Here is a 20,132-nt window from a genome sequence, read left to right as displayed (position 1 = left end):
GGACCATACAGAAAAACATGTGTTTCTATCACATTAACCTGCAGCTCTTTCTTTCCAACACTGATGCATATCATATCATATCATATCATATCATATCATATCATATCATATCAGTACAGGTGAGTGATGTTTGTCGCGTTCAACAACATGATACCAGGAAGTCAAAGTGGAAGCACTGGGATCTAAAATCATTCTGAGATGGATGTGACTTCTCTCTGTTAGTTTCAACAACATAGTGTCTCAGTGTTCAGAATAAAATCCATAAATAAATGAAGATATTTTCAACAGCTAACTGTTGTTGTGAAGACATTTGAGTCGCAAGGACTTTGATATGTATTTTACAAGTAAATTAAGATATATACAAACAAAGTATTAACATTTATACAAAACACCTTGCAATTTATAAAATGAGTAAAAATAGTTCTATGCAGCTGAATAAAATATTTAAATGCTGCCTTCACATTACCTACTTTTACTTTGATAATTAAAGAACATTTTGCTGACAATGCTACAGACTTTTACTGAAGTAACATCAGCTGCTAACAGTAATGTAAAAGACATTTGTTCATCACACAGGTCCAACATGAAGCCTGTCAGTCAGAGCAAGGTAAAGAGACTGAAACATATTTAATTAGAACGTTCATCAGGACTAAAGAAGAAGAAGTATGGTGAATAATAATATATGTCATGTGTACTTTGTACAGCAGACACATAATGATGCCTCAACTTACTGCATAACTATGAACCTCCAAGATCTGCAAGACAGAAAAAAATAATGTGGAAATTAGCTGCAATTCTCCATCACACCACATGATGGAGCTGATTAATCTGATTCATCACTTTGGGTTCAGCATTTGTGAATGAATAAAAAAAGACAGAGTCCAGATGGAGGGTGGAGGAGGTGGAGGAGTCTCAGTGTGTCTGCAGAGACTGTGTAGAAGGACAGAGCAGCAGCAGAGCAGTCCAGATACACTGATGATTCTCTTTCAGATCCAGAGGAACACACAGGGATGATGGTGGACTTGACAGTGGAGCTGTTCTCAGAGCAGTTCAGACTGCAGCACTGAGAGTCTTCTCCACTTCTTCTGGTTCCTCTGTCAGTCACTGCTGGATGAAGCTCTCCTCTCCACTCTACCTCCCAGTAACATGGACCAATCAGAGCCTTTCTACACACAAGCTGTTACTGCTTCAACCTCTCTGGATCATCAGGACACAGCTCGTCCTCTCTCAACACACACACCGTCCTCTTCACTCTCACATTTGGAAAGCTCGCTCCCTCCAGCTGTTGAGAGAGGAAGACAGACAACAGAGGTGATAAATCAGTGTTTACAGAGACTCACTTCATCAGCTGTCAGTCACTGATGCAGCACATCCAGTATAAAGAGCAGCAGGGACTTCAGTCCTGTTCAGAGCAGAAGTGGAGCAGCTGTGTAGTGTAGCAGCTTCCTCTCAGCTCTCATGTTAACGTATTGGAGTGAAGACACTGAGCTGGAAGCTCACACACCTGCAGAGACTTTTAGCATAAAGTCTGTTTACTCTGAACATTTCACTCAAGTCCACAGTGGAAACAAACTGCTGAGTCATGAAGCTTCATTACTGCACAAACAGTTTAGTGATGGATTCACTGCTGTTACATGTCAACTCATGTTCCATTTAAAGAAAGAGTCTCTGTGTGTTGATGAACATCTGATCTGCTTCTGAAATATCAGCTGACAAATAAACATGGAGGCTGTCACTGAAAGTATCTGACAGATGGACAGATATACAGATGTGATCACTGGACTTCAGCAGAGGTTCTGCTCTGTATCAGACCACATGCTTCCAAAATGTCATGATGCTTCTCTGAAATCAGAGCCAGTGATTTGCAGGCTGCAGTCAGACTGATCTCAGAGCTGTGACAAAGATCAAACTCATCAATTCTTTAGTGTTGAAATGAGAGAACAAACAGTTTCAGATCAGATTTGATGCTATGACAATTTGATGAATGAGGACCACTGTCTCTACACATCTTGTGAGGCTGTCAGCTGTAATCCAGCTCTAATTCCTGTAGAGATGAACACAACAACAGTCATCTTCACATGACCTCAAACACAGGATCACAATCAGGCTTGTGGCTGATCTGATTGGCTGACTGCTGTCTGTCTCTCTTTTTTTCTGTCCAATCCTGAAGCCTGTCACCATTCTCCTCTCACAGCTTCAATGAGGAAAGCAGCCACTGAGAAGGTTGGAGGTTTACAGGAGACACTGGATCTTTGCTTTGATACGAACTGTGTTTAGGACAATACTGATGAAAGCAGCATGGACTGACTCCAACCCTCTACTGACCTCAGAGTCTCCAGTCCACAGTCTGGACTCTCCACAAGATCAGACAGATCCTTCACTCCTGAATCTTGTAGGTTGTTGTCCCTCAGGTCCAGGTCTCTCAGATGGGAGGGGTTGGACTTCAGAGCTGAGGCCAGAGAAGCACAGCTGATCTCTGACAAACTGCAGGAACTCAATCTGAATAAAGAATAAATCATGATGATAAAAATCATTTCTAATCCAATCAGATATGTCCTAATCAATGAGCTTTCACTAACATGAGTAGAGGGACTTTGTCCTTCTCTTATTGTGGATCATCATAATGTCAGCCTTCTACACACATCATCCAAATGTCACCACAACATTCATACAACTGACAGCGACAAATACGAGTGTGTGAGTTCTGAAGGTTTCATTGAAGTCAACAGGCATTATTCATGACAACTGACTGAAATGAAGTGAAACTGAAGGAATAATTCTTAGTCTGAGATAAGAAAAAATCACAATATGGAACAACAAGTATTTCAAATATCATTAATTAATTCATTTATTCATTCCAGATGAATGGATTCAAATTTTGGATGAAGATAAACCAGGTTCAGTTGTGGATTAAAGATATAAGATCTACAACAGTTACAGACAGTGAACTGACCTCAGAGTCTCCAGTCTACAGTGTGGACTCTCCAGAAAACCACACAGCAGCTTCACTCCTGAATCCTGCAGCTTGTTGTTAAAGCTCAGGTCCAGGTGTCTCAGATGGGAGGGGTTGGACTTCAGAGCTGAGGCCAGAGAAGAACAGCTGCTCTCTGACAAACTGCAGGAACTCAATCTGAATAAAGAATAAATCATGTGGATAAAAATCATTTCTAATCCAATCAGATATGTCCTAATCAATGAGCTTTCACTAACATGAGTAGAGGGACTTTGTCCTTCTCTTATTGTGGATCATCATAATGTCAGCCTTCTACACACATCATCCAAATGTCACCACAACATTCATACAACTATTCATATAAACAACAACAACAATAATAATAATAATAATAATAATAATAATAATACATTTTTCAATTGATTTGTACAAATATTAGTTCTGAAGATCTTCTGTATATTGTGATAAAAATGGACTTTGAACAACTCACACTGGACATTTTCTACACTTCATTTAGAAAACATTAGTCTGCTGACTGTGACAAATACCAGTGTGTGAGTTCTGAAGGTTTCATTGAAGTCAACAGACATCATTCAACTGGATCTGGTGGTTTAGAGTCTTTGGAAGGAGTTCTGCCACTAATCAATATTTTTATCCAGTTTTAAACCACTTTTTATTCCTCAGGTTTTAGACTCTGGTGCTTTTACAAATCTGTTTAAATTAGATTTAATGATTATGTTTAAAAGATTTTGGTCAGCTGCTTTTTCATTTTCAAACTTGCTTTACTGTATGAATTTTATTCAATATGTTACACAGCCTGCCCATAACAAAGGCCACATTTTAGATCTACGTATTACCCACGGCCGGTTTGCTAATATTTCTTCAGTTGTGGATTCAGGCTTATCTGATCACTTCTGTGTATTTTTTACTGTTACTAACTGATAACTGACATCGGAAAATCCCCCAAATCCTCTTCTCAACCATGGATCATCTAATAAATCCTGCCTTTATGAAGGCTGGCAGTCTAACAGCTTCAAATGTGAAGACTTTAGAGTCCACTTCAAAAATAAAATAGACTATATCAGACGAAAATGATCTCAGTGTAAGCATACAAATTCAGTCACCACAGAACCTTTGTATGAGGAAACACTGGAGAAATTCATCTTGGTTGATGCTGAGATGCTTGAAGAAGTAGTTTCTCAATTAAAACCATCAACCTGCCCCTTAGATCCCATACCTACATCCTTTTTTACAACCTTTTATAGCTTTTTTTAATGAAGACTTACTTAACATAGCAAATGATTCTCTTCAGATGAGTGTCTTCCCTGCTGCTCTTAAGACGGCCAGAGTCAAATCCCTTCTGAAGAGAAACAATTTAGATCCCTCCATACTTAAAAACCACAGACTAGAATCCAATCTACCATTATATTGTGTTAGGGTCAAATTTGACCCGTTTACGATTTAAAATATGTAAAAAGTACCATTTCCTTGTTTGTATTGGAACAAGGCTTCATGATATCCTCAGGAACAGCTATTATAACACAACAAAAAAAAATTCACCATTTTAGTAAATTCTGAAAGTCTCTAAAAGAAAAAGTGACATCTGTGGTGTTACGGGTCAGATATGACCCGTCAAGAATATTGGCAGTTGTAAGCATCCATGCATCATATTAAAGTTTTAGGTTGTTCTGTGGATCATACTGGACTCAATTTACACCCCCCCCACTACACATCACCCCACCCACCCACACCCCCACCTCATCCCATCCCGTCCCCTCCCCATTCCACCGCACCTGTCTCCCCTGTGGTCACCTAAATACATGGGAACACAACTTTTCTCGCAGAATATTGATACATTTTGTATCATCTTTGGGGGCACAGATGGTCAAAGAGAGGTCTTCAAATCAAAAAAAGGTGACATTTCATCCCCTGCTCCAGCCCACCCACCTTCACCCTCACCGCACCTGTCTCTCCTGGGGACACCTAAACCCATGGGAACACAACTTTTCTCAGAGAATATTACTACAAATATTAATACACAGACACACAGACAGACACACACAGACACACACACACACACACACACACACACACACACACAGACACACACACACACCTTGCCAATGTTTGAAAATGTTTCAGTGTGCACAGACAGACAGACTCCGTTTTGTCTTTGTTCAATGTTCAGTTTGAGAGAGAGAGAGAAACTTGCTGTTGTTCATGGTCTTTTTCATGTTCTATCTGCATTTGCAATTTTGAGCTTGGTTTGGTTTGGTTTTATGAAAAAGAAAAGACTTTTTTACCTCTATCCTAACATAAATCTGTACAGGTCAGTTTTGACCAGTAACACAACAGATATCACTATGGTTAATAATATTAAGTAAAAAAATATATATATATATTTTGGTGATATGTTTTAATATTAATCTATTATACTCAGATAACATAATTACCCATTGTCTTCATTATAACAAAGATAATGAGTGAATTTAAATATTTTTGAAAATGAAAACGAGTGGTATATTATAAGATAAAAGGTCCATTGGGCAAAAAAAAAAACATTTAATACAGTGTTTGCATGAATATGAATGCATTACAAGTTAGATATGAGGTGAAAAACAATACTGTATGATAATCATTGTTCTCTGAGTATTTTGGGCTGGGTTAAGTCACGGGTCAATTTTGACCCGCTAACACCAAAGACGCGGGCAGCTTCCTAACACATTACAAGTTAAAGTAACATTTTAGAAAAGCTTGTTTTTAATCAGTTGAATGGTTTTTTAAACTCTCACAGTATTTTTATACCAATTTTCAACTTTTGGACCAATCATAGTACTGAGACTACACTAGTCAAGACTGTAAGTGACCTCAGGTGATATATGGATATGAAACAAAACAAAACATAATGAAACAAAAAACAAAAACAAACACCTGTATTTGTATTAGTATCACTTGACTTAAGTGCAGCTTTTGACTTAAGGCCACACCATTCTTTTAGATAGACTTCACATCCTGACTGGCCTCTCTGGTACTGTTTTTATTTGGTTTAAGTCTTATCTTACTGACAGAGAATTGTATGTTAGCATGGGCGAATGTTCTTCTAAAAGCTATAAATTAAATTGTGGTGTTCCCCAAGGTTCAATTTTTAGTCCTACACTTTTTAACCTTTAAATGCTGCCACTTGGAAATGTGGCGCTGCATCAGCTTCCATAGCTATGCTGATGATACACAGCTTTACATTTATGTGTCTCCTGATGACCCAGGGCCAATCCAGGCTCTTTTTAACTGTATTTTAGATATCAAGTTATGGATGGCAGAAAACTTTCTTCAACTCAATCAGGACAAACAAAATCTGGCACTAAACACCTGTAAAGAAGTGAAAAACCAAGGAGTCATCTTCAACTCAGATCTTAGTTTTGAGCCTTACATTAAAAATCTAATTAAAACTGCTTTTTATCATCTGAAGAACATTCCCAGAGTGCAACTATTTCTCTCTCAAGCCAATGCAGAGACATTGCTGCAGGCTCTCATCACCTGCAGAAGTGATTACTGCAACGCTCTGCTTTCTGGTCTCCCTAAGAAGAACATATCTCAGCTACAGCTGCTTCAAAATTCAGCAGCACGTGTACTGACAAAGACCAGACAGAGAACACACATTACACTAATTTTAAAGTCTCTGCACTGGCTTCCTGTCTGCTTCAGAACTGATTTTAATATCCCTTTATTAGTTTATAAATCTCTTAATGGTCTTGGTCCAACCTATTTATCAGATTTGTTTTTAACCTATGAGCCCTCTAGAACCCTCAGGTCTTCTGGTAGTGGCCTTTCAATTAAACCTAAAGTCAGAACAAAAACCGATGGAGAAGCCTCCGTTTATTACTATGGTCCAAGTCTCTGGAACAGCCTCCCTGAAGACCTGAGGGCAGCAGAGAACTCTGATACTTTTAGAAGCACACTCAAGACCTAACTCTTTAATCTGGCTTTTAATTAAGTTTATTTGTTTATTTATTTGTCTGTTTATCCACACATTTTAGTCCATTTTATTACTCTATTTATTAATTTATTTATTAACTTATTGTTTGTTTGTTTGTTTTCTGGGATTTCTGGTTTTAATCCATCAGATTTTCCCTTTCAACATTTTTCAAACTTCACTTTGATTTTTTTTTTTATTATTCACTTTATTCTATCATTTTGATTGTTCCTGTTATTTAGGTATTTTATATTATTTTGCTATTTTGATTATTTATCCTGCCTCCAGTGTTTTCTCATTTCAGAGCCTTGAGATTTAGAGATTTATGATAGTGTTTCCTCAGTTCCTGTTTTTATTGAAACCTTTACTTAACTGTGGTTATTGATGGATTTTGGGTGTGCCTGTGTGGGGTGGAGGGACTAACACTGTGTACAGCACTTTTTGCTACAATGTATTTGTATGAAAAGTGCTATAATGATAACGTCTGATTGATTGAACTGACTGAAATGAAGTGAAACTGAAGGAATAATTCTTAGTCTGTCATAAGAAGAAGTCACAATATGGAGCAACAACTATTTCAAATCTCCTTCATTCATTCATTCATTTATTCAAGATGTATGGATTCAAGTTCTGGATGAAGATAAACCAGGTTCAGTTGTGGATTAAAGATCTAAGATCTACAACAGTAACAGACAGTGAACTGACCTCAGAGTCTCCAGTCTACAGTGTGGACTCTCCAGAAAACCACACAGCAGCTTCACTCCTGAATCCTGCAAGTTGTTTCCCCACAGGTACAGGTGTCTCAGATGGGAGGGGTTGGACTTCAGAGCTAAGGCCAGGGAAGCACAACTGATCTCTGACAAACTGCAGCCATCCAATCTGAATAAAAAATAAATCGTGTGGATAAAAATCATTTCTAATCAAATCAGATATGTCCTAATCAATGAGCTTTCACTAACATGTGTAGAGGGACTTTGTCCTCCTCTTATTGTGGATCATCATAATGTCAGCCTTCTACACACCTCATCCAAATGTCACCACTACATTCATACAGCTATTCATGTCAACAACAATAATAATAATACATGTTTTTCAGTTGATTTGTACAAATATCATTCCTGAGGATCTTCTGTATATTGTTGTGATAAAAATGGACTTTGAACAACTCACACTGGACATTTTCTACACTTCATTTAGAAAACATTAGTCTGCTGACTGTGACAAATATGAGTGTGTGAGTTCTGAAGGTTTCATTAAAGTCAACAGACGTTATTCATGACAACTGGATCTGGTGGTTTTGAGTCTTTGGAAGGAGTTCTGCCACTAATCAATATTTTTATCCAGTTTTAAACCACTTTTTATTCATCAGGTTTCAGACTCTGGTGGTTTTACAAATCTGTTTAAATTAGGTCAAACGATTTTGGTCAGCTGCTTTTTCATTTTCAAACTAGCTTTACTGTATGAATTTTATTCAACATGTTACACAGCCTGCCCATAACAAAGGCCACATTTTAGATCTATGTATTACCCACGGCCGGTCTGCTAATATTTCTTCACTTGTGGATTCTGTTTTTGTTTGGTTCAAGTCTTATCTTACTGACAGATAATTTTATGTTAGCATGGGTGAATATTCTTCTAAAAGCTATAAATTAAATTGTGGTGTTCCCCAAGGTTCAATTTTAGGTCCTACACTTTTTAACCTTTACATGCTGCCACTTGGAAATGTCATCAGGAGGCACTGCATCAGCTTCCATAGCTATGTTGATGGTACACAGCTTTACATTGCTGTGTCTCCTGATGACCCAGGGCCAATCCAGGCTCTTTTTAACTGTATTTTAGATATCAAGTTATGGATGGCAGAAAACTTTCTTCAACTCAATCAGGACAAACTCTGGCACTGGACGCCTGTAAAGAAGTGAAAAGCCAAGGAGTCATCTTCAACTCAGGTCTTAGTTTTGAGCTTCACATTAAAAATGTAATTAAAACTGCTTTTTATCATCTGAAGAACATTCCCAGAGTGCAACCATTTCTCTCTCAAGCCAGTACAGAGACATTGCTGCAGGCTCTGATCACCTGCAGAACTGATTACTGCAACGCTCTGCTTTCTGGTCTCCCTAAGAAGAACATATCTCAGCTACAGCTGCTTCAAAATTCAGCAGCACGTGTACTGACAAAGACCAGACAGAGAGCACACATTACACTGATTTTAAAGTCTCTGTACTGGCTTCCTGCCTGCTTCAGAACTGATTTTAAGATCCCTTTATTGGTTTATAAAGCCCTTAATGGTCTTGGTCCAACCTATTTATCAGATTTGCTTTTAACCTATGAGCCCTCTAGAACCCTCAGGTCTTCTGGTAGTGGCCTTTCAATTAAACCTAAAGTCAGAACAAAAACCGATGGAGAAGCCTCCGTTTATTACTATGGTCCTGGAACAGCCTCCCTGAAGACCTGAGGGCAGCAGAGAACTCTGATACTTTTAGATGCACACTCAAGACCTACCTCTTTAATCTGGCTTTTAATTAAGTTTATTTGTTTATTTATTTGTCTGTTTATCCACACATTTTAGTCAGTTTTATTACTCTTTTTATTTATTTATTAACTTATTAACTTATTGTTTGTTTGTTTGTTTTCTGGGATTTCTGGTTTTACTCCATCAGATTTTCGCTTTTAACATTTTTCAAACTTTACTTTGATTTTTTTATATTATTCACTTTATTCTATCATTTTGATTGTTCCTGTTATTTATGTATTTTATATTATTTTGCTATTTTGATTATTTATCCTGCCTCCAGTGTTTTCTCATTTCAGAGCCTTGAGATTTATGATCGTGTTTCCTCACCTCATGTTTTTATTGAAACCTTTACTTATCATTTACACTGTGGTTATTGATGGATTTTGGGTGTGTGCCTGTTTGGGGTGGAGGGACTAACACTGTGTACAGCACTTTTTGCTACAATGTATTTGTATTAAAAGTGCTATAAAAATAACATCTGATTGATTGAACTGACTGAATTGAAGTGAAACTGAAGGAATAATTCTTAGTTTGAGATAAGATATGGAGCAACAACTATTTCAAATTCATTCATTCAAGATGAATGGATTCAAGTTCTGGATGAAGATAAACCAGGTTCAGTTGTGGATTAAAGATATAAGATCTACAACAGTTACAGACAGTGAACTGACCTCAGATTCTCCAGTCTACAGTGTGGACTCTCCAGAAAACCACACAGCAGCTTCACTCCTGAATCCTGCAGAGTGTTTCCCCACAGGTCCAGGTGTCTCAGATGGGAGGGGTTGGACTTCAGAGCTGAGGCCAGAGAAGCACAGCTGATCTCTGACAAACTGCAGGACCTCAATCTGAATAAAGAATAAATCATGTGGATAAAAATCATTTCTAATCCAATCAGATATGTCCTAATCAATGAGCTTTCACTAACATGAGTACAGGGACTTTGTCCTTCTCTTATTGTGGATCATTATAATGTCAGCCTTCTATACACATCATCCAAATGTCACCACAACATTCATACAACTATTCATGTCAACACAGATTCATAACATGCTGCTGAGCTCAGTCAAGTCTGGAATTAGAAGATAAAGATCAGACATGTTGGACTAAAAACTGACTTTGATTCACCACTGAAATGGATCAAACTTCAAATGTTCAGTCCTGATCCAGGAAAAATGTCTTGCTTGGTGATCACATGACCCAAATAGAAAAGAAAAGCTAGAAACAATTTACAATTGATAATGTCAAACCAAGGATATAATGTAGATAAATACAATAATTATTTTTAAGTTTCTTACTTAATTAGCAACAAATTATTATGAGAGTGTGATGCATGTTTAAAAAAGTAACAGTGAATTAGCTCTTTCAGCTTCCAAAGCAGGAAGGAGAAAAGCAGTTAACTTCTTATAGGCTCAGTCTGACTGAGATGTTCATTTATAATCATATGAAATCTTTAAGTGTGTGGACAGTTTTTCTAACAGACATCAGAGGGTTTAGTTTTAATCAACAATTATCATCACAAAGTCTCCATGTTATTTTGAGCTGCAGTGATGCAATAGGAGTAAAAGCATCAACAGTGTCAGGAATTCTGTCAGATTAAAGAATCTTTGTTCACTTCAAATGAAACTAGAATATTTATTATGTTGTTATTTAGTGATAAACTCTCCTTCTGTTTGTTTTAAAACCAGAGTGAACAGATGGAAAACCTCCAACAGAAAAATGATTCAACTCATCTAGGAAAAAAAATCTGTTGCTCTTTATTTTTTTGCCAGTTTGTTATAAACACTTCTGTCCCATTTGGGATCCTGTAGGATTGATGATTCCATTTTTTCCAGTGATCTGATTCATCAATATTCGGGCTGATGACAGGTTTTGATCTGATCCTCTGAAGTGTACCTGCTCCACAGCAGGTTAGCTGTGCAGCATAAGTTACCATGGCGATGTAACCTGTTCACAAGTGAACCACCTTGGTAATTCTGAAAACCCAGAGTTAAACCTGAAGTTACCGGGCTAATCCCAAATCCTGATTCACAGTACAGGTCTCTGATCAGCTCAGGAAATCTAGAACTAAACCCATGTTAAAGTGAAGAGAAAGTATTTTAATCCCAAAGATGCTGATTTAAGGCTAAGTTTGTACTTAGATGATAAATATTAGCTCAGATGAGGACGAATAAAATCCTCTTCATTGTTGAAGTTTTTACATGACCTTCTGCTTTATGAACTTTGTAGCTGAATAGGTTTTTGTAATTAAATGTGAGGGTTGAGTTAGGCTTAGAGGCCTGGCTGGTTTAGGTTTGTAACTCCACCCACTAATGGGTAGGAATAGATATGCCCGTCTTTAAAAGCCCAGGTGAGGGTGCAGCACTTCCTCTTTGTCTGAGGCCTCCTGTGAGCAGTGCTTTGGTGTGTGCAGGTGAGGGAAAGTTGGATTTGGAGACAGAGACAAAGGGAAAAGGTTATTTGTTTTGTTAATTGAGGTATTTTCTGATTCAACAGATCTGTGCAGTCCTGTGACCCTGTAGGCTGTTGATGTCATGCTCAAGAGGTAGGCTGTGGTTGAACTAAACTTTGCTCTTTCCCTGTGTTCTATAGCAGTGTTTGTTTCCATCTAGCACAGGGGTCGGCAACCCGCGGCTCCAGAACCGCATGTGGCTCTTTCATCCCTCTGCTGTGGCTCCCTGTGACTTTGGAAAATAAAAAATGAGTATTTAATTTCAATGTATTTTTATTTGAGTTCGTTTGTTTTTAATGTAATTCTAAATTTGAAGATTATAGTGATCTTATAACATTAAAATAAAATATTTTTTTAATTTTTTGTCGCGTCACAACCGCCGATGTGCAACACCCTGCAGCAACATTTTCAGGTTGACAGCTGACTGCATGCTCCAGTACACACGATAAAGTGATGAGGGAACACAGAAGCAGATGGCATTTTTGGTTAGCTGCAGGTGGATAATTTAAGATTGGATTTTTATTTCATAAATACAAGGAGGACTCAAATAGACATTGAGTATTTTATTTGAAAGTTAGCATCAACCAAGTGTCTTTTGTTCGGGGTTCAAAATGTTTTTGTTACATACAGAAATAAAATTTTGTGTTCTCTGTAGCAGTTTATTGATTTCATAAATGCAACACACTATAGTTTTTTTAAACATAGCATACAGGTAAAAAAACGATATATGCAGTGGTATCCTCATTTTAGATGTCAATAGGGTTTTGTGGCTCGGGGTGTTTTCTCTTCCAAATGGCTTGTGTTGACCTTAGGAACTTGTTTTTTGTTGCTGTTTATGGACTGCGCAAGGCCATACAGGCAGGAGCAGACACGGTCAAGTTTGTGGACAGGCACTTTTACGTCAACGACGGCTTGATCTCTGTGCCTTCTCCAGCCGAAGCAATTGACTTGCTCCAAAGAACACAAGTGTCTCTTGCTGAGTCCAATCTGCGCCTGCACAAGTTCGCTTCTAACTCCCAAGCAGTCACTCACTCCTTTTGCCCTGAAGATTGTGCTGCAGTCGTTAAAGACCTACATCTTGGTGGCGAAGAAACTCAGTCACAACAAAGCCTCGGTCTCATTTGGGAAACAATGACACATTCACTTTCTCACTAGCTGCCACAGACAAACTGTTCACTCATCGTGGTGTTTTGTCCCCGGTCAACAGTGTGTTCGATCCTCTGGGTCTATTGGCACCTGTTACTATTCAAGGAAGAGCTCTACTCAGAGAACTCACATCAGAAAGTTGACACAGAATGGGGCACACCACTTCCGGAGGACAAGCAAAGCAAATTGGAAACTTGGAGGGATTCCCTCAAAGATCTAAAAGAACTTCATGTCCCAAGAACTTACACATCTACCTCTCTCAGTCAAGCAAAACGCAAAGAACTGCATCTATTCTCTGATGCTTCAACCAAACCAATAGGTGCTGTAGCCTACCTGAAAGCAGTCCAGCCAGATGATTAAGTTGAGGTAGGATTTATTATGGGCAAAGCAAGATTAGCTCCTCAGTCAGAACCTACTATACCAAGGTTTGAGCTGTGCGCTGCCATCTTGGCAGTTGAGATCGCTGATTTAATTCAGGATGAGTTAGACCTACAGCTGGATGCAGTTCATTTTTACACAGACAGTAAGGTAGTCCTAGGCTACATCTGTAATGAGTCAAAAAGATTCTCCACGTGTCCACAACAGAGTGCAGTGCATTCGCCAGTCCTCCAAGCCAGAACAGTGGCACTATGTGCGCATGGAGGAAAACCCTGCAGATCATGCATCGCGATCACTGACACCATCTCAACTGGCAAAATCAACTTGGTTTGCCGGACCATCCTCAATTCATCGTTCGACTGCTGAGACAAATCAAGTAAGTGGGAAATATGAGTTAATCGAACCAGACAAAGACTGTGAAATAATGCCACAAGTTAAAACCTTTGCTACTAACCTCCAAGTACTTACTTGCAAATGTTTTGAATGCTTCTCCACCTTCAAGTCCCTGGTCAGAGCAGTAGCGTTCCTTATCCACATCGCAAAATCGTTCAATGGGACTAATCCAAACAGTGAATGCAAAGGGTGGCACAAATGTCACTTACCTCAAGCAAAGAACGTCATTCTCAATGAGACACAACAAGCAACCTTTGAAAAAGAACTGTCCGTTCTTCAAGCTGGCAAACCAATCCCCCTGCAAAAACTCATCCCAGTTCTGGACAATGGCCTTATCATGGTAGGTGGGTGACTTAAATACTCAGAGTTTGAGAACTTTGAAAAGAGCCCAATAATCATTCCTAAAGACTCTCACGTCTCTCTGCTGCTCACTCGTCACTACCATGAACAGGTGAAACATCAGGGTCGTCATCTGACAGAAGGAGCAATCAGAGCTGCAGGGCTTTGGGTTTTAGGGTGCAAAAGACTTGTTAACTCAGTAATTCACAAATACTTAATTTGCTGTAAACTACGAGGAAAACAGGAGGAACAACGTATGGCAGATCTACCACCTGAACGGCTTAAAATGTGTCCTCCTTTTACCTACGTTGGCCTTGATGTTTTTGGTCCTTGGACAGTATCTACCAGGCGCACCAGAGGCGGACAAGCCTAAACTAAGCGCTGGGCCATCACGCTTAGCTGCATGAGCTCGAGAGCTGTGCATATTGAGGTGATCGAGTCTCTAGATACGTCCAGCTGCATAAATGCCCTAAGACGCTTCTTTGCTCTAAGAGGCCCCGCCAAAAGACTCTTATCTGATAGAGGCACCAACTTCATAGGGGCATCCAAGGAGTTAAGAATGGACAGGACCATGCAACAGTATCTAAAAGAACAAGGTTGCAGCTGGGAATTCAACCCGCCTCATGCTTCCGACATGGGAGGCATGATTGGCATTGCTCAGAGAATTCTGGACTCCATGTTACTTCAAAGTAAGGTACAACTAACTCACTAGGTGTTGTGCACGCTCATGGCTGAAGTTACAGCCATTATAAATGCAAGGCCGCTTCTCCCAGTGTCTTCTGACCCAGAGAACCCTTTCATCCTCTCTCCTTCAATGCTCCTCACGCAGAAATTATGCCTTCAACCACCTCCTGGAGATTTTTTGGACAAGGACCTATACATCAAGCAATGGAGACAAGTTCAGGCTCTTGCTAACCAGTTTTGGACACGCTGGAGGTGAGAGTACCTGCCCTTACTACAAAAGAGACAAACATGGACTGTAGCTTGAAGAAACCTGCAAGTTGGTGACCTTGTTTTTCTCAAGGATAAGCAGGTCACACGCAACGGATGGCCCATGGCTCGGGCCACAGCAACATTCCCTAGTAAGGACGGTTGTGTGAGGAAAGTCGAAGTAAAGGCCAGTGATCAAGGCAATATAAAGACCCTTCTGCGACCAGTTGCTGAAGTCATTCTCCTCCTACCTGAGGACTGATTTTTTTCAAGGTTAGTAGGAGTTCATAGTGGCCCTTATAGGCCAGGCGGGGAGTGTGTTGCCCTTAGGAACTTGTTTTTTGTAATAAATAATTCATTGGTAATTTCATAAGTTTAAAATTGTATTAAAAAATTGTGCAATAAGTTAAATAATCATTTCGAAGTTATTTAGTTAGACCAATTCATGTTTTTTGTAATCGAAATTAAAAAGAAAATATATATAATCGCTAAAACCAACTTCCGGTTTTACTTTGGTACTTCCGGTTGGAGCGATACTTCCCGTTCACTCGCCGAGTAAACAGAGGCTACGTGAGAAGCGCTAGCATGGAGATGCACATTCATCTGTCGCTGCCATTCACCCTGCCGTAAGTGTGCATATTGTTTTGATTGTTTCACTTGTATATTATACCGTTATTTCTCCGAAAATGTTAACATGACAGGATGAGAGCACTTTATTTTTATGTATTTATTATGTCCTTAAGTATGAAACTTATTTAAAGGCAGTGTAGTGGGGCTGTATCCCCTAAAGTATTAATACACATTAGGGGTGGGCGATAAAGCAAAAATATCACATCATGATTTTTTAATGGTAAAATCACGATCACAATTTTATCACAGTTCATTTTTACAGTGAAGTTAATTTAGAACTAAACTATTCTCTATGTAAAAACTTGGCCCTAAAGATAAAAAAGTCACCTCTTTCCACCGTTTGCTACTTCTCTCACACAGCGTGCTTTTATCAAAGGCTTGTGTTATAGTTGCTTGTTTCTGTGTAATGTCTTTAGCCGTTACCACTGGCTGATGTGTGGTTGGCCTCGCTGCTTGGCTCTCAGCAAATTGTTTCGGATGCTGCCTCTTCAGGTGGTTAAAGAGATTCGTTGTGTTTGCGCTTTGTCGTTTGGAGAAAACCCAAACCAGTTCCATACGCAGTGCTGGGGAGTAACGGAATACATGTAACGACGTTACGTATTCAGAATACAAATTATGAGTAACTGTATTCCATTACAGTTACAGTTTAAATAGATAGCATTCAGAATACAGTTACAGTGTTGAAATCAATGAATTACGTTACGATACTTCTTTGTTTCACGAGTTGATATTTATTCTCTAAATGAACAAAGGCAACCCAATATATTTCCCAGAAGCCCCAGCTCCACGAAAACAAACGTAAATAAACGACCTTTTTGCCTGATCAGTCGGTCAGAATGGAATCGGACGAGGAGCAGCAGGAGTGAGAGCTTGAGCCGCAGTCGGCAAAACAGAGCCGGGACAGGAATGCGTTGGCCAAGACAGAAACGGCGTTACTATTCTGAATACGTAACGCAGTTACATGTATCCCGTTACTCCCCAGCACTGTCCATATGACTGAAGTGGAGTTCTTTTTGGGGACCAACTCCAAGCTTTCACTTTCGTTGTCGGCCAAGGCTACCCGCTGCACCTTGACTAAAACAGCGAGGCTAGTAAAAAAACTGCTCGTACTTTGCCATGATTGGTTGGTCATGTTCACGTGAAGCGGGCTGTTAGTTGTCCGAGGAAAAAAAAACTTCTCATGCGCCTGTGCGCACGCAATTAATAGAATGTGCCCTATAGACAATAATACGATCTATTTCCTGTGGCAGATCGTCAACACTTTCTAATCTTTCACAATCTAATATCGTCATATCGCACACCCCTAATACACATTTTTAATAGTTGTTGTCACCTCTTTCAGGCCAAGATCCAGACTGCTGCTTTGCCTGAGCAGTTCTTTTATTGGCTGGCTTTATTTACTTCACATGTTGTTTTTACAGGGACTGATGTAATGATTCTGCTGCACTGACATTAGTTCCTGTGAACTCATTATTGAGTTTTTAATTATCTGTCCATATAAGTCCTTTCTTGTTCATTTTATCTGAACCAAATGATTTTGTTTTTAATTTTAGGTAGAGGTCCAGCCTGTGGGGAGCAGTTTGCAGGGTACACACTCTGCATGCTGTGTGGTAATATAAATGGTGGCGGTCACATAGTTGTGTCTTGAATTTTCTCATGTGCAGTGCAGTGTTTGTAGACTTGCAGTGTTTGAAGTATCTTCTAGTGGGACCAGCACCAGGTGAGCACATGGTGTGAGTATAAGCAGGTTGTGATAGAATCTCCCCACAGTGAGGACTCTACCCTTGTTTTAAACTTTTATTGTTGTATTCAGTTGGTGCTATCTAGGTTATTTCAATACTGTATAATAAATTCTTTCATTTGCCTGAGTGCTTTTGTTCTTTCAGGCCTGTTAGTTCTCAACACTTCCTGTCTTAATTATCTAGGTTTAAATACACGTAATATTGTTTGAATGCATGTCTGCTGCTCTTGCTTTTTGAACTTTTTAGTTATTTGTGTCACCACTCAGTATCAGTAAGTTATATTACTTTGAGGTTTATAATTTGAACTCCTCAGACCTCTCTACACTCTGAGTTGGGTCACATAAAGTGAAATGAAGTGAAACTGAAGGAATAATTCTTAGTCTGAGATAAGAAAAATTTACAATATGTAACAAACACTATTTCAAATCTCATTCATTTATTCATTCATTCATTCAAGATGAATGGATTCAAGTTCTGGATTAAGATAAACCAGGTTCAGTTGTGGATTAAAGATATAAGATCTACAACAGTAACAGATAGTGAACTGACCTCAGAGTCTCCAGTCTACAGTGTGGACTCTCCAGAAAACCACACAGCAGCTTCACTCCTGAATCCTGCAGCTTGTTGTTGTAGCTCAGGTCCAGGTGTCTCAGATGGGAGGGGTTGGACTTCAGAGCTGAGGCCAGAGAAGCACAGCTGATCTCTGACAAACTGCAGGACCTCAATCTGAATAAAGAATAAATCATGTGGATAAAAATCATTTCTAATCCAATCAGATATGTCCTAATCAATGAGCTTTCACTAACATGAGTAGAGGGACTTTGTCCTTCTCTTATTGGGGATCATCATAATGTCAGCCTTCTACACACATTATCCAAATGTCACCACAACATTCATACTATTCATGTCAACACAGATTCATAACATGCTGCTGACCTCAGTCAAGTCTGGAATTAGAAGATAAAGATCAAATCAGACATGTTGGACTCAAATCCTCTTCATCATTGAAGGTTTTACATGACCTTCTTCCTGAACTTTGTGTAATTAAACAACATTAAAGGACAAATTCACATTTGTTGACTTCAACCAACAGTCAGATGTCACATGTTGATTTAAAGAGTCTTTGGTGGCCGTCGTCCTTCCTGTGGTCCACACTGACTGTGAAGTGGTCTCCTCCTAACACAACTACACTGTAAGAAATGACTTCATGAGTTCAGCTGTAGCTGAATGAAGCTTCAGCAGTCTGACTCAGACAAATGTGTAGAAGAATACTGAATTCTCCCATTCTGCTCTGATATATTCAGACCTCTGTTCTTGGCTGAAGGTGTTTCCTGATTCTACTCTACACCAGGAGAGAAAACACCTGTCTAATTTAACACAAAATATGGAAAGACTTTAAAGGAGCAGTGTGGAGGATTTAGGGGGATCTATTGGCAGAAATGAAAGATAATATTCATAATTATGTTTTCAGTAGAGTTGAATCACCTGAAATGTGAATTTGATTTATCAGGTTTACATGAAAACAATAAGACTCAACATGAATAAATTAACAAATTAATGTAGAATGTAACAGTAACTAATAAATAAGCAGAAAAACTTAACAGCAATAATCACAACCAACTGAAAAATCTACATTTGACAAACACATTTAAAACATTTCTAGAAAAACACAGCTGATCTAAAAATTATAAAACTATTATGAGAATAATGAGAATAATTTCATACTGTGTATATCTGAAAAAAATTAAACTACTAATCTATACTGACTGATAATGTTAAAGATCATGTCTGGACTTACACAGCCTTTCTGCAGTTCCCCACAGCTGGGATCAGTCTCCGTCGTCCCTCCACTGATGTCTTGTACTTATTCAAGTCCAACTCATCCAGAACCTCCTCTGACATCTGCAGAACGTAGGCCAGAGCTGAACAGTGGATCTCAGACAGTTCCTTCTCTGATCTGTTCTCTGACTTCAGGAACTCTTGGATCTCCTGATGTACTGAGCGGTCCTTCATCTCCATCAGACAGTGGAAGATGTTGATGCTTCTGTCAGGAGAGATATCATCTCTGTTCATCTCCTTCAGGTTGTTGATGGCTCTCTGGATGATTTCTGGTCTGTTCTCTGTCTGACCCAGAAGGCCTCCCAAGAGTCTCTGGTTGGACTCCAGAGACAGGCCATGAAGGAAGCGAACAAACAGGTCCAGGTGGCCATTTTTACTTTGGAGGGATTTCACCATGGAATCCCTCAGGAGGACATCGAGTGATGGGTAGCTGCTATTGTTATTTTTAAAACGCTTTGAAGGTTTTGAGTCCCAGTGTTTGTAGTCTTTTCCCAGGAAAGTCCTCAGCTCTCTTATCTTCCTCTCTGTGTGACGGTGGAACATGTAGACTGCAGCCAGAAACTCCTGAATGCTCAGATGAACAAAGCAGTAGACTGTTTTCTGGAAGATCACACTCTCTCTTTTAAAGATCTCTGTACAAACTCCTGAGTAAACCGAGGCCTCTGTGACATCAAGACCACACTGCTCCAGGTCTTTTTGGTAGAACATGATGTTTCCTTTCTCCAGATGTTCAAACGCCAGCCTCCCCAGCCTCAGAAGAACTTCCCTGTCAGCCTTCGTCAGCTCCTGTGGACTCGTCTCGTGTCCCTCATCATACTTGTGCTTCTTCCTCTTTGTCTGAACCAGCAGGA

The 20,132-nt window shown here is 39.3% G+C and overlaps 1 protein-coding gene across 1 annotated transcript; it reads right to left on the bottom strand.

Annotated features, from left to right (window-relative positions):
* Positions 1 to 1,191: 1,191 nt before the first annotated feature.
* LOC121191856 (NACHT, LRR and PYD domains-containing protein 12-like) lies at positions 1,192 to 19,436 on the bottom strand. The gene is made up of 6 exons (XM_041053309.1): positions 19,241 to 19,436; positions 17,992 to 18,168; positions 10,107 to 10,280; positions 7,629 to 7,802; positions 2,954 to 3,130; positions 1,192 to 1,282 (listed from the first exon to the last, which is right to left on the bottom strand). The coding sequence occupies exons 1-6, from the start codon at positions 19,342 to 19,344 to the stop codon at positions 1,255 to 1,257; spliced, it is 834 nt and encodes a 277-aa protein (XP_040909243.1). The 5' UTR covers positions 19,345 to 19,436; the 3' UTR covers positions 1,192 to 1,254.
* Between the last annotated feature and the right edge of the window lie 696 nt (positions 19,437 to 20,132).

Source organism: Toxotes jaculatrix, chromosome 13, assembly GCF_017976425.1.
Source record: "Toxotes jaculatrix isolate fToxJac2 chromosome 13, fToxJac2.pri, whole genome shotgun sequence".
Classification (NCBI taxonomy): domain Eukaryota; kingdom Metazoa; phylum Chordata; class Actinopteri; family Toxotidae; genus Toxotes; species Toxotes jaculatrix.
The sequence above is the reverse complement of the archived record's forward strand: the minus strand, read 5'-3'. Positions and strand labels throughout refer to the sequence as shown.

Bases quoted from the DNA above. Each gene is read 5' to 3' on its own strand.
- LOC121191856 (XM_041053309.1), bottom strand. From the start codon at position 19,344: ATGTCAGAGGAGGTTCTGGATGAGTTGGACTTGAATAAGTACAAGACA. The intron at 18,169-19,240 runs GTAAGTCCAGAC...TTCTTTATTCAG, and splicing joins GGGAACTGCAGAAAGGCTGT to ATTGAGGTCCTGCAGTTTGT. The intron at 10,281-17,991 runs GTCAGTTCACTA...TTCTTTATTCAG, and splicing joins TGTAGACTGGAGACTCTGAG to ATTGAGGTCCTGCAGTTTGT.